This window comes from Gopherus evgoodei, chromosome 2 (genome assembly GCF_007399415.2).
Source record: "Gopherus evgoodei ecotype Sinaloan lineage chromosome 2, rGopEvg1_v1.p, whole genome shotgun sequence".
NCBI lineage: Eukaryota > Metazoa > Chordata > Testudines > Testudinidae > Gopherus > Gopherus evgoodei.
In genome coordinates this window covers 96,862,520-96,877,226 of record NC_044323.1, presented here as the reverse complement: position 1 = coordinate 96,877,226, position 14,707 = coordinate 96,862,520, and the positions used below count along the sequence as shown (strand labels likewise).

Below are 14,707 nucleotides of genomic sequence, written 5' to 3'. Positions count from 1 at the left end.
TGAGAACCACTGAAATAACGAATATGTTCATAGTATGTATGTGAAGGAAGAACTATATCGTTAAATCTTTTGTTTCCTTTGTGACTCTCATATTGTATAACAAAACAGAACTTTCCATTAAATGCATTATAAAAGCTATTTCTTCCTGGTGAAATAATTCTCCATAGCTGCTTTCCAAATTCACTTCTGCACAAACACAGCCATTCACTGCCATGAAAAGAACACCATTCTGGAAGTCCCCATTTCTGTGGCTTCTGCCTTCAGTACAACTATATCATTACTATAATCTTTTCAAAGTCCTAGCCTTCTTTGGCATGTGCTACCCACTAACATCCCATAATACAAACTGCATTGCAATTATAGTTCTTATAATTTCTAGAAAGAAAGTGTGATGGTATATGTAAAATTACCACTACAATTAATAAAAAGATTTGAAAGTTTTCACAAATACCCCCAAATATTAATATTAAGCTGAAGATGGGAGGAATTGTGGGGTGAGATTTCCTTGCCTTTGGAGGAGTGCATCCTTCTGTCAAATCAACCCTGTCTGGAATTACTTCTGTCTTCTGGGAAATCCACTAGTTCTTAAGGAAAGAATGTTGCACAGAGGTGCATGTGATTAGCTACTACTAGTCTCCATCCACCTATTGGGCACCTACATCTCTCCCTTAAAACCTACAGAACCCTGGGTGCATAGTGTTTACACAAAAGAGAACCCGTGGGCTCCCAGAAAAAGGAGAGCACATCACAATTCCTTTTCTCTTCCATGATATGGTCTTTCCTTCCACAAGGATTTCGGCTTTATTGCTTCTGCATGCACAGTGCAGCAGAGGGCAGCACTGGACTCCATCCTTGGCACATTTAAGTTGGGATCCTGTAATTTGCTGTAGCTGCATATATGCTTGCTGAGCACCCCCAAAGCTCTGCTGTGGATACCAGGCTATTCAATTAAATCCTTCTCTGCTCTTCTGGAGCCCCTGCTGGAATTTGCATACATACAGACTCAAACACTGGAACAACTGCCTCCACATGGATCCTTCATCTGGAGGAGCTAGAGTATTCTCATAAATTAGCATTTGCGAATAGTGCAAAGAATTAGAACAAAGAGTATTCATTATACTCTGATCTTATTTTTGTCAGGGGAGCAGTGTCCTAGTGATCCAATGGAAGAACTGTGTTTCTAGGCCCCAAGATTCTAGAATATTGAGTACACTTAGGGTTGCCAGGTGTCCCTCACTCCCTCTCCCACACCCCTTCCCCAGCCTGGAGCCCTCTCCTGCACCCCCAAACCCCTCTGGACCCACCCCAGAGCCCATACACGTAGCTGGAGCCCTCACTGCCACCCCCTACCCCACAATCTAACCCCCTTCCCCAGGCTGGTGAAAATGAGTGCGTGAGTGAGGGTGGGGGATGCAGTGAGCAGGGAAAGGGACAAGGCAGGAGGCAGGGAAAGGGTGTTCGGTTTTCTGAAAAGAGAAAGTTGGCAATCCTAAGTACACTGCAGCTTTGGAAAATTTTATAATCTGCATCCTGGTTAATAAGTTAAGAATGAATGTTGACAGCTAACACATCCGAGTCATACTGGATACAGTTGTATTTACTTTTGAACACAGCTGAAGTGCTCAGTTGCAAGTTCAGGGCCTGCTCCAACTTCCATTGAAATCAATGGGAGAATTTCTTAGAAATTGGGTCAGCCCCTTTTCATTAATAAAGGTTTATATTACTTCTGAAATTTGCAATGATGCTAGCACTGATATAACAAGGAGATGGAATTGCAGTACACACAGAAAAGTTATTCTGATCCATTTGTCCTCTGCAGGTACAACTAAAACAGGATTTGATTTGCTAAAGACAGCAGTTTTATATTAGTATATTTATAGTTTTTAACGTATGATAGAGGGTGAACCTGGTTTCCCCTAGTGGAAACTATGGCATAAATATGAATGATCTTTTAATATGGGAGTTATTGACTTGACTTCATAGATAAGGGAATCCAAATCAGTGGAGTTACCTTAACAGTGATTTGGACCAAATTCTTTAACATAAGAGGAATATTTGTTGTTTGTGTCCCAGTGTATAAACTTTTGAACTATAGTATATGTTCTCAGAGCCTGTATTAGCCCTTCAGCAGAACCAGTGTATAATGCATAGCTATCCTGTTCATACTGATATTGTCTAACCCTATATGGTTTAGGAAAACTATTTCAACTCTGTTATTAATATTTTATTTTATGTCAAATTGGCATAGTTTAAATGGCTTCCAGCAGAGCACTGCTTTTACATTTCTGTTGTATGTTTTCTCCTTCAATGTTCAGACCTGGGAGCTTAATTCAGAATGATTGAAGTATTTGTACAAGTCAAATACCAGGAAAAAGGAATAAAACACCAATCAGTAAGCTATCTTAACAGGGAATTCACTTCAAACAGAAATCTCCCTCCCAGTTATAAAATGAAAGTTTTTTATATACATCTTTTTTCTACTTCACACTGCATTAGCTGTCACCAACAAGAACTTGGCTTGTTGTTCCAGTGCCAGCATTTAAAGTGGGTTTTAAAGTTTGTTCTCCATCCCTGAATAAACACCATACATACAGACCCTTTAATAAGATTAGATTTTTTTTACATGCAATAGGGAGATGTCACCATGGAGATCAGTCCACACTAAAACCACCCAAGTTGCCAACTTGTCTCCTCTAATTCAGGATGACTGTTCTGCTGGAAAAGTAAAAGTGTGGGGGTGTTTGACTGTGTCCATGTGCACATGTAATTGTAATTAAAAGAAAGATTATAAGAAGCAATCAGAAAACAAGATTTGGGAAAATCCAAAAAATCATTCATGACGTTAAGAATGTCATTATGAATTGCAATCACTAAAAGAAAAATCCCACCCCAACTTCTACTGTCATAAATATCCTCCCATCCTTAGGCAGCAGAACCCATGCAGAAGGGAGAGGGCTGATTTGGGGTGATGATGTAAAGCATGCACCCACTAGATGGTCCCCACAGGGCAAGGGCAGGTGGGGGCTTTGCATAATTAGGCCAGGAGACTGGTGTCTCGTCTATGGATCCTGTGGTCCTCCTCCCCTACTAGGGCTGTGTTAGGGGCAAGCAAGAACACTTTTTCCATAAGGCTGAAGAATATTCTGCAGAGTGGCTCCTGACAGGATTGGGAAGGAAGATGTCTTTCCTCTCACCTCTTTCCCCCTGTGTCTTTCTGCAGGGCCCAGACCAGCTGCTCATGCTGGGTTCTATGAAGATTTGGCTTTAAACACCTAGTCATGCAGCCTCTTCTCATGTGAATAACGACTAGAGCATCAGACCACTAGTGAGGAATGAAATGTGCATGTGTTAATTCTCAGAATAAGCTACTGTACAATGCATTTCTATTCATGGGAATGAATGAGGTTCTATTGTGAGTTACAAATACCAGGTAAAATGAGGTAAGCAGTGTAAACGCTATGTGTGTGACCCTGCCAAGTGTCTCAGCAAGATTCAGCAACCTCATTTCTCGTCAAGATTCATGAAACTGCAATTCCCATTGAAAGAGGCACTCGGCATGTTGCAGAGACAAGTCCATAACATGTGGTAGAAAATTTATGTATTGTTTTCAGTCACAATACATGCAATCCCCATGATAGCAGTAATCAATTCAGATGTACAAGGAAGTTTAGCTTTTGGTTTACCTTAGCCACTTGCAGAGTGCAAGTTGTCCCTTTCCTGATACAGATTTCTAATTAAACATGTGACCTATCAGTCTATTTCATCCTCAGTGCCAAACCTGTTATCTGCAGGGCCCTGCTGTGCACTTTCACCTTCATCAAGAGAGGTCAGCATTTCTTTCATAGACTTTCTTGATCTTGAATCAGTGAAATCAGTGACAGTTTTCTCACCATCTTGAATAGGAACAGGATGGCCCTTTGATCACCACTGGTTCCTTCCCTCCCCCACATCTTTTCATCCTCCCTCAACTGTCCCCAGTACTGATCGTCCCCATTTTCCTTCACAATGTGTTCTTTCTGTCTCTCTCATCCTACTGCTTCCTTTGCTTGCAAATCATGTTAAACTTCTTTGCTTAAGACTGCATACATTTTGCTTATCTATCATATTAAAAACTCTTCTGTCTCATCCCACACTCTGTTCCTGTGTGAAAAAAAGTGACTGAATGTTGGGCACAATTCTGTAAGGTGGGGAGCACCTCTTACAAAACGCAGAGGACACTCAACTCCCATCAAAGTATATGGGAGTTAAGAATGTTCTGTGCCTCCCAGGATCAAGCCTATTATTTCTGATGACTGTTGGGCCCAGGTCTTATTGCTATCCCTAACTCAAGGCAGTGGTTGAGGTTGGTTCTTAAGCCACATTAATAGTATTTCATTCAAGGGACAGGGGGCATGGGTCAGCACTCATGCCGCACTCCCCGTCAGTACCCAGCCCGGGGAAGCTGATGATCTAACCAGCAGACCAAATTTGATGGTGAATCCTGGTCACATGGCACCTGAGGAAAGTTGAGCATATGCAAGAAGATTCAAGAGGTGGAAGAGAAAACACAAAAATGAAACCCATGAGGTAACAGCAGAAGTTTGAAAGCCCTACTCACGGGTAGATTCTTGACACACAGAAAACACCGCTGTAATCCTGAGCTTGTTTTAGATCAGTGGTTCTCAAACTGTGGGTCGGGACCTCAAAGTGGGCCATTTTAATGGAGTCGTCAGGGCTGGCTTAGACTTATTGAAGTCTGGGGCTGAAGCCTGAGCCTCACTGGCCGGGCTTCAGCCCTGGGCCACAGGGCTCAGATTACAGGCCCCCTGCCTGGGGCTGAAGCCCTTGGGTTTTGGCTTTGGCCCCCTCACCCGAGGCGATGGGGCTCAGGCAGGCTCAGGTTTCAGTCCCCGCTCCTGGGGTCATGTAGTAATTTTTGTTGTCAGAAGGAGATCGCAGGGCAATGAAGTTTGAAAACCCCTATTTTAAATATTGTGCAGTAAATAGATGTGCATAAATATATAGAAGACTGCCTTTTCCACCAGCTATATGGCATTGAGTGTGATATTTATCTTCTAATAGTTGATTTGTACTTTCAACTTCCTTACAAAACTTGATGTGGCTGGAAATAACCCTCCTGAAAAATATATTGCTAAACTAATGATTGTCAAGTGGTCATGTTTAATAACATTGAGTAATTGTTTCATTTTCAACATAGCTACAATTAACAAGACACCAGGAGAATATTTAAGGGTATCTTCAGATGACTGCATTATTAATTGTAATCCTCTGGATGTGAAATCAAGAAACATTAAGGGTAAGATGACAAGGAGATGAAATGGGTGACTATGGCAAACATTTATTCTTTAAAAATAGACAGAAGTTCAACTGCTGCTCAGTCTGATCGTTTCATATTAGTGTACACTCATCAAAACAAAGCAATACAGTGCCAGCATTTGATGACACTGCTCTCTCTTAGAAGTTCAAAGATATGGAAAAAAGAATTCTAGGTTCCCAAGCAACAGCATGTTAAATGGAATTGTTATTAAAAGCAGCTATACAGTGACTGAATATCACAGTGATTTACAAGCGATACAGTGAGACATACAAGCTCTCAAGTAGCGAGATCAAACAATAATAGAAACTAATTACTCATAGCAGCCAAAGAAGTGTGCTGTTTATGAAAATGCAACATGGTATATTATATGAACCAGATTCACTCTTGCATAAGTGGATTCAACACCAACTGAAGCTGAGTCCACTTACAAAGGGCTGGATTTGGTCCAAAGTCTGTAAGTACAATATAATGAAAATGTAGGACCTGATTCTTCAAATACTTACTACAGAGCACAGATGCTTACTACCATGAGTAGTCCCATTGTCTTCAGGCCGTATTTTGGTATGATGCCTTTCAGATAAACTGTATCCCTAAATTTCTTTCAAATATTAGATTATATCAGAGGTAGAAGTTCAGACAAGGGAAAAGAGAGATGTTTTCACATGAATTAAAGTATCAGTACAGGTGGAGAGTCAATGAGGTTGAGAAATATTGGATAGGTATTCTAGCTAGGAATAGTGCCAGATGAGTAGTGTCCCTCCCTGCCTCGTCTCCCACTCACTCCTCTCCACCCTCTCCCTCCCATCCGCCGGAGTCCCTAGAGCCCCTCCTGCTTGCGGCCAGAGGACCCCCAGCTGAACAGCCCTGGACCACCGGCCGCCCCCAATGCCAGGTCACCTGCTGGCCTCAGCTGCCTGCTGGCCTCCAGTTGGAGCTGAGCTCTTGCTAGCTTGGGGGAGAGGATGGGGCCAGGGCCTGGGTTAGGGGAGGTTTATTATACCCGCCGCCCATGCATTCCAGCTACTGATGAATCACATGTCCTTCAGTGAATACAATCCATGAAGGAATAATCCCTGAATCATGCAGTGGTATTTGTTCCTGCAACCATGTTGCTTTGAAGTACTGCATTGAGCTGGTAAAGGTCATAAAAATACAGACTTCTCTTCACAAGTCGGGGGGAGGGGTCAACATAATTAGAGCCAGTGACTCTGAAACTGAGGGGAAGGGAGTTTGATGGGGTCTAACTCCCCACCCCCACCCCCCTGACCACTGCCAACTGCTGTCAAATGAAGCTCAACAAAGCTATATTTAGAGTTATGCAGGAGCAGACATTAATCTCATCTTTAGTTTCCCAGAATTTGCAAAGCAATTTACTTCAGATGCTGATGCCCTATCATCCTGTCCCTGCTGAAGAAAACATAGAGAGGTCTGTTGCTTGTATATGTCAGATGATGTTACACAAAGACCTGGAGAAAATATGGAGCAGCAAGAATGAAAACTACTAGTGAAGGAATAATTAAAACAGAAACATTGCTGCCAGTGCTTTGGGAGGCTCTTGATGATTGTTCATACTGATTACAAAAACCACATCAGATTTCAATATGATGAAACACTCGTGGGTTTAACACTGAGCACAATTGTGTACTAGCCCGTGGGGTGAACTGTATGATGCAAAAGGCTCTTTCCATCCCTGTCAGTTATGATCATATGTTAAACATGATGGGATCAACAAGCAAAATATATGGGAAACTGTAATGTCATTACGGATTTATTAATTTATTATTTATTATTTATACATTATCCAAAACAAACAAGACACTTTATTATACATTTTGAAAGGACATGGCACTTTCCCTAAAAAGCTAGATCAGGCAATGCAGCAAGGAAGACAAAAACAAAAGTAGTAGGTGCAAGGCTAGAGGAAGGATGTGTGAAGACTTTACGTATTAATCATTTGGCAAAAATGATCAGAAGATGATTAGCCCATATCATCCCATCAATTTTTCTTTTTTTAAGATGAACTCTTTATTGAGTTATGTTATGTAACTAATTTCTAAGCAAAATACAGTGGGGAATTCTGTTTTTTTTAAATGACATGAAATGACCCATTATCACTATTTATTATTTGTTCTACATTATATAAAATATAAAGACATCCCTGCCCTGAAGAGCTTACAATCTAAAAGACAGACACAGAAGAGACAAGACGCATGGAAAGCCCAGGACTGTGATCTAAGTTAGGTGCTTGTTTTGGGAACGCAGCAAAGAATCCTGTGGCACCTTATAGACTAACAGACGTTTTGGAGCATGAGCTTTCGTGGGTGAATACCCACTTCTTCAGATGCATGTTTTGGGAACAACTCCCTTCCCCTGTCCAATGAGGAAAAAAATGGGATCCATATTGTCCCTCCCCCTTTATCCATAACATCCAGAAATTGTGTGCACTGGCATCAAAGGGAGAATATTCAGGTATGTTTGTGTCTATTTTCCTATTAGTGTAAAAAGAAAAATTGTCAGCTGAAGAATGTTTTAAAAAACCTCCAAAGTATATCCAGCTGTCTGGGTACAAAAGAACGGAGGAAGGAGAGAGTTGCTATTTCCTCACAGACCCTGTCAACATGACATGAAAAATGCTGCAAGAAACCACTGGAATGCAAAGAAAACCTTCTGCTTGCAACATTTTTAGTCTATAATACCTTGCCAACAGTTGTCCCAAGTGTTTTACAAACATTGGATGTATCAGCTGATAGCAGAAAATAAGTCTTTAGCTCAGCTGAGGCTGATCTGGTGCACTGTAGAATGATTTCTCCCCAGTGTGGACAGGAAGTTGCAAGCATGGAAGCTGTACAAATGTACTGCCTCAGATTTAAGCAGTACCCCCAACACTATTTCCAACAAGAGCAGTGAGGATTATGGGAAAAGTGCTTCAGAAGTCCCAGAATGCACAGATACAACAGCGACGGCAAGAGAAGGTGCGTGAGAAAAATCACTTTTTGTATTAAAAGAAAATTCAGATTTTAAAAAATGGGTTTCCACACTAGCAGGTATTGAATAAATTTCCAAGGGCACTGTGCATGTGCAAAGATGTTTTAACCTACTCAAGCTATTATGATAAGATTTGAAATAGTTCAGACCTTTGTTATATAACGCGACATAAATGAAAAAACAGGCCTTTCTGTAAACAAGACTAGTTCTTTGGTCCAGATTTTGTTCTTTGAACATAGATAAGCATATTCAATTGTATAACTTACAGATTTTGATGGCTATTTCTTTTCCAGAGATTGTATGTGGTAACAAATGTTATTTTTTTATGACACACACGATAGGTTTAATTCCACTTTGTCATAAATTCCACTCTTAAAAAATAAAGGGAAAAATGTTTTCTAAAATCTATATTATACCACAAGATAATGGCTGTGTGCACAAACATACCTATTTATACATAGGTATGTGCATGTGTAATCTATGCCTGCTTGGTGTGGTGCTCTGTTCCCCCCTAGGGGCACCTAGCTTAGCTAGAGATTGGTGAATCTGCTACAGCCTTAAATTACAGGGATGCTGGAATAATTTGTATAGTGGGGGTACTGAGAACCTGTATATGGTGGAAACCACTTCAAGCCAGGGGGTGCGGCATATCCCCTAGTTGCAGCACCTATGCTTACTTAAGAGTCAGCTACCTTTTTAGCTTATGCAGTAGAGGCTCACACAGTAAGCTTCAGAGGTCCTAGGTTCAGTCCTGTACGCAGGTGAACAGCGTCTATTGGTATTACACATGCATATGTGTGCACATACATACAAACTAGCACCCCTAGCCAGAATAGACTTACATTCATTCTTAATTTTCTGCACTCTGAATATTCACATTGAAGGCAGTAAGTCTATGCAGGATAGGCGTCATGGACTAGAACCTTGATAAACTGCATACTTCATAATTATTACCAAAAGTGGTGGTTTACCCACTTATTAGTAAATATTTAATAGGAGACTGCTGTAATGAGATCTAGATATCCACATTTTTACAAGATTTTCTACAGTACCTTTACTTAGAGTGTAAGCTCTCCAAGGCAAGGACTGTCTTTCTGTAATGTATTTGTTCAGTGCCCACCAGAATGAGGCCCCGATCCATGACTGGGATCCCTTGGGAATATCACAACATAAATAATTCAGATTTGAATATTATGAAGTGTTATAAAATCAACAATGTCAAAATAAATATAGAATACATTTTGTGATGCGCTCTTAATTTTTGTTGTTTATTCATTTACACCTCTTAATTTTAAGCATGTATTTAAGTGCTTGCCTGAATAGGTACTGATTTAGTCATATGTTTAAGTACACCAGGGCTTTTCGGTTAAACCTCTGAGGTGGTGAACTCCTCTTCAGAAATGCTGAGTGTACTAATCTTCCATGCACTTCAGTGGGATTTGAGGGCACACTTCACTTTGCAGGATCAAGCCATTAATTGCTCATTTGCAAAATTCAATCAGTTATTCACAATAGGAAATCCTATCATAACTTAAAAGTGTTGAAGTTACAGAATCTGTATATGTGCATAAATATATTCACACACAAGTAGAATCTTGCTGATCTGCACTATTTTATACAGTTAAGCTGACACACTGTCTCCAAGATATCTGTTTTCCATTTCCAATACTAAGCAACTGGGATTTGGCAGGCAGTCTCTTTTTCCACACAAAGCTGTAACAGTTTGAATATAATAAATAAAGAAACCAGACTATATTATCTGAAACCTGTTATGGGCTGCTGCTGCCTGTCTATAAAAAAGAAACATATATGAGAAACTAAAACAGTGAGCCAAGAGGAACAAAAAATGGAGATTGGGGTAGGCAAAAATGCTCAGCCAAGACTATTAAACTAAGAAACATTCAGTGAATTAGACAAATACCAGCACCACCATCTGTTCATACATGTGTGACTGTTTCACATATGTGTAGATGCTGTAGGTGCTTTTTTCTTTTTTGGTTTGGGTGTATGACAGCCTGGTGAAAGGTGGCAGCTCAATTGACTGTTGGAAATAGTTAAGTGTGCAGGCAGCGCTCCCCCCTGATCTTGTCATGCAAAATGTATTCCTTCTTCATCGGAGGCAAGGGGGACACAAATTTCACAGCAGCACAGGAAGAATAAACTGCAAAGAGGAAATTACAAACTGAGGGAGCAGAAGATTAAAGGCTGCTTTTCCTCATCCCCCTCCGCCCAGGAAGAGTTCTTTGTTATGTTTATAAAATTGATTAGATAGGCGTGGATTTGTGACTATGGATTGGAGAAAGGCTGCTGCTGTCATCATTTTGGTGGATGGGCTATGAATGAAAGTTGAATATCAGTGCATTGAGCAAAGGAAGGGTAGAGCCTTTCCCATTTACGTGCATGTTTATCGGGGTCAGGGATTAGTTCTATAGGGTTTTTCTCATTCTCGCCTGATGGTTGCAGCAAGCTGGAGGGTTCGGATGACACTGGGGAAGGAATTGATCATTTATTGCCTATACTTTGGATTTTCTTTCCCCTCGGTGGTTCTGGTTATTATGTGAACTGCAGTGTCTCAAGGGAGCTGTAATTTAGGTGCCTTGTGCTATTATGTGAAATAATTTGGGAATTTCTCCCTCTGCAGAGAAACAGAGGCAGTAGGAAGGAGCTCAGATTTGCAGCCTTGGGTGTTGTTCGCAGCAACAGCCTGATTTATTTTTCGGACAGGTTGGTGGAGCAGAGGGGGAGAAGATGAAGAACACCGATGGGTTTTTTGGAGCTGCGATCAAGGCTCAGTGGATTTAAAGTGGCTCTCTCTCGGAAGAGGTGCCCAGCTGTCCGGGCAACGACTGATGGGCGGCCGGTTTTTTTGTTTTTTTTTACTGTGCCTGCCCTTACTTCCTCTCCGTCGTGCTGTTTCGTGCAAAAAGGGGAGGAAACTGCCCATCGTGTCTTAATGTTCAGCGGGGCGTGGCGCGCCTCTTCTCCCAGCCCCGTTCTATGGCAGGCGGCAGCCCGCTTCCTTATTTTTAAAGTTGGTATTTTCTGCTTCTCAGAAGTGGGGGCAGGGACACAGCTACCCTGATACCTGCCAGCTGTGCCCCCCACCGCACTGTTATCAAGGCAGGGCGCGTTTTCCCCGGCGCTAGTGTCAGCTTTTGCCCCAGCCGTTGGCGTGGTGCTGGGGCTGCAGCAAGCAGCGCGTTGCTGCTCTCAGGGCGGGCGCGTGTCCCTGGCGACTCGCCGTGCAGCAGGGGGCGGGCCGGGGGCAGGCTGCCATGGGAGAGAGCATGTCCAAGCGACTGAAGCTGCAGCTGGGGGGCGAGGCGGAGATGGAGGAGCGGGCGTTCAGCAACCCCTACCCGGACTACCAGCTCCACGCAGCCTCCGCCGCCGCCTGCTCGAGCCCAAGCGAGGCCGCGGAGACCCAGCGAGACCCCGCGCCCTCCCCAGGCGGGGAAGAGACTGAGTCCCGCCCCTTCGGCCCGGACGGGAAGGTGAGCGAGCGAGCGAGCGCGCGCTGGGCCTGGGGGGCCGCCTCCTCCCAGCATTCGAGAACGCCCCGGGCTGCCCCCCAGCGTTCTAGAACCCCGCAGGGCTCTGGAACGTTCAGCCTCCCTCCTCCCCGCCGGGGGGTGGGGCGGCGCGGCGGCGAGCGGGGCGCTCTGCTGGAGCTGCTTGTTGCCCCAGGTGGCCGGGCTGGGGGCAGCGCCCGGAGGGAGGGAAGGCGCGTGGCCACACGGGGTGCAGCAGGGTGGTCATTGACAGAGATTAGGGTGGCTCCAACATTTCCCCCTACACGCCACCCCCACCAGACGTGGCTCTCATCCGCCTTGCCAGGGCCTCTTCCCACAGCACTAGGTGCTCCATTGCATGCCACCCATGCGCCATTCTGTACCCTGCACTCCCCACAGCCACCTTCCTCCAGCCCTGTGCTTACTTACTCTACCCCATTATGCCTCCCACCCGCTCTGCCACACTCTCAAGGCACCAACTCCTCTCAGCCCCCACACAGCACATTGCACCCATCTGCTTCCTGCACATTGTTATTGATCTGTATTTTACAGCAGTGCTCAGAGCCCGCCCCCCCCCACCAGGCCATCCTACAAACTCACAGGCCCTCTCCCTGGCCCTTATACCCCCACCTTACCTGCATTAGCCGGAGACACCCCATTTCCTAGTAGGGTGGCCATTCACACATCCCCCAAATACCGGACATTCCAATAGGTTCAGAAATGGTGTGAGCCCATCCTGCTGGTGTGACTGCACATATGTGCATGCAAGATCACACTGCACACAGGATGTCATTTTTAAGAGAATGTTCCTCTGCTCCCCCACCACTGATGTGACCTTGTGTGCAGCTCAAACTGGGGGTGGCAGAGAGGTGCGTTTTTCAAAATGGTACCTTCTCTCGGTCCAGTGCTGGATAAAACCACATTTGCTTTTGTTTCAGTACTGGCCAGGGCACAAACCATCCAAAAGGAAGACTTTCAGGTTCAAACTGGATGAATGACCTGTTTGTTTCTGACCAAAGCTTTTACGTGCTTTGCCCACCCTCACAGACCCCTCAGGCTATGTCTGTGCTTATAGTGGCATGTAGTGTACTTGCACTGCACCCCATCTGGCATAGATATACATAGCAGTGTATACAGTGAAGCACTGCTTAGGTGAGTAAAAGTACATCAGAGCCTTAGGGTATATCCTACACTGCACTCTACACAGCCAAGCAGCCTCTGCCCCATCTACACTGCTGTTTTCAACAGTGTAGTGTCCTGCTGCCTCCCCCAGTGCTGGATGTTTTCCCTGCCACAGGGAGCTGCCGGTTTTTTTTCTCCACCACAGGAAAAGGCACTGCCAGAGCCTTTCCCCATTTCCTCCACCATGCCAGAGCCTTTCGCTGCCGTGTGTAGCTACACACTGCAGTGTGGATGCAGCCTGCTTTTCACTGACATATAGGTTCACGTACCCTGCATACCACCCCTAGTCAGACAAGGCCTTGGATTCTAGTTTAAACCCACAAAAATAAGAATACTTGGTTCTTGTCTTCACTGAAGGAAAAGAAGGTGTGCTCTTAACTTGAGGTAGGAACATGCTTTTATTGGCAGTGAAGGCAAGGCCTCACAGCAAGACTGGAAACACTAGCCTTAGCAGCAGCCCTCAATGTATGCACAGTAGAAGCTGTTTTATCCAGCACTTCACCATCCGGAAAGCTTTATAAACCAGCATTTCTGATCTTCATTGAAATTCTGGTTTATAGTCAGGTTGGTGTGGGGCTGTTAGGGGGCTGGGGTGCAGGAGAGGGTGTGGAGCGTGGGCTCTGGGAGGGAGTTAAGGTGCAGGAGGGGGCTCAGAGTAGCAGGTTGGGGCGCAGGAGGGAGTGTGGGGTGCCGGATCCAGAGGGCACTCATTTTGGGCAGCTCCCCGCAAGTACCAACCTGTCCCAGCTTCTCCTAGGTGGAGGTGCAGCAGGTGGCTCTGTGCGCTGCTCCCACCCCAAGTGCTAGCTCTGCAGCTCCCATTGGTTGGGAAACACAGCCAGTGGGAGCTGTGGGGGCAGCACTTGCAGGTGGAGGCAGTGTGCAGAGCTGTCTGCCATGCCTCCGCCTGTGAGCTGGACAGGTCGCCGCTTGTGGGGAGCTGCCCAGGTGAGCGCCCCCCAGATCTGGCACCCAACCCACTGCCCTGAGCCCCCTGTCACATCCAAACTCCCTCCCAGAGCCCAAGCCCCACACCCCTCCTGCACCCAAAGTCTCTTCCTTTTGGTTAACCGGCATTTTTCACTTACCAGCACCTTCCATTCCTCTAACATGCTGGATAAAACTGCTTTTACTGTATATGTTACAGCTCAGAAATGATCAAACTTTCATTAATAAAGTTATGCAGAGAATGGAGAGGAGAGAGCGAGCCTCTGTTGGGTCACTTCCCTTCCAAATGCCCAGTTTTCACCACAGTATTCTCAGGGTTTGTTTACACAGTCACTTACTATGTGGCAAGCCGCGATGTGACTCTACAGCTTACTAGCTTGCTGTGCAGTAGTGTCCTCTATGAGCATTGCTGTGGTGCAGTGGGACTTTCACTGTGCTGTGGCAGTGTCCCTGGCTTGCCGCACATTGACAGTGTAGCCAAGTCCTCAGTCTGCTATTTTTAGAAAAGATGGATTTCTCTGTGTTTGATGGAGTCCACACTTACTCTTTAGATATTGCTGAGCCATTCCTTCCTCTTTAATCTATGGCTACTTCCATGTACACATGAAGAACAATTTTTTTTGTAATTTTTTTAATTGATTCTATAAGTCTCTTGCCTTGTGATTACATCAAATGATGTACATTTGCCAAACTATTTAATCAGGAGAAGATCTCTCTCTGGTTACTGGTATGGCCACCACCACATTCGTATCTGAGCACCTCA

General features: G+C 44.5%; 1 protein-coding gene across 1 annotated transcript in view; it reads left to right on the top strand.

Annotated features, from left to right (window-relative positions):
* Positions 1 to 10,513: 10,513 nt before the first annotated feature.
* LANCL2 (LanC like 2) overlaps positions 10,514 to 14,707 on the top strand; it is a 55,443-nt gene continuing 51,249 nt past the window's right edge. The window contains exon 1 of the mRNA XM_030551426.1: positions 10,514 to 11,796. Coding sequence (XP_030407286.1) covers positions 11,578 to 11,796 — 219 coding nt within the window. The 5' untranslated portion in view covers positions 10,514 to 11,577. The remainder of the gene's footprint in view (positions 11,797 to 14,707) is intronic.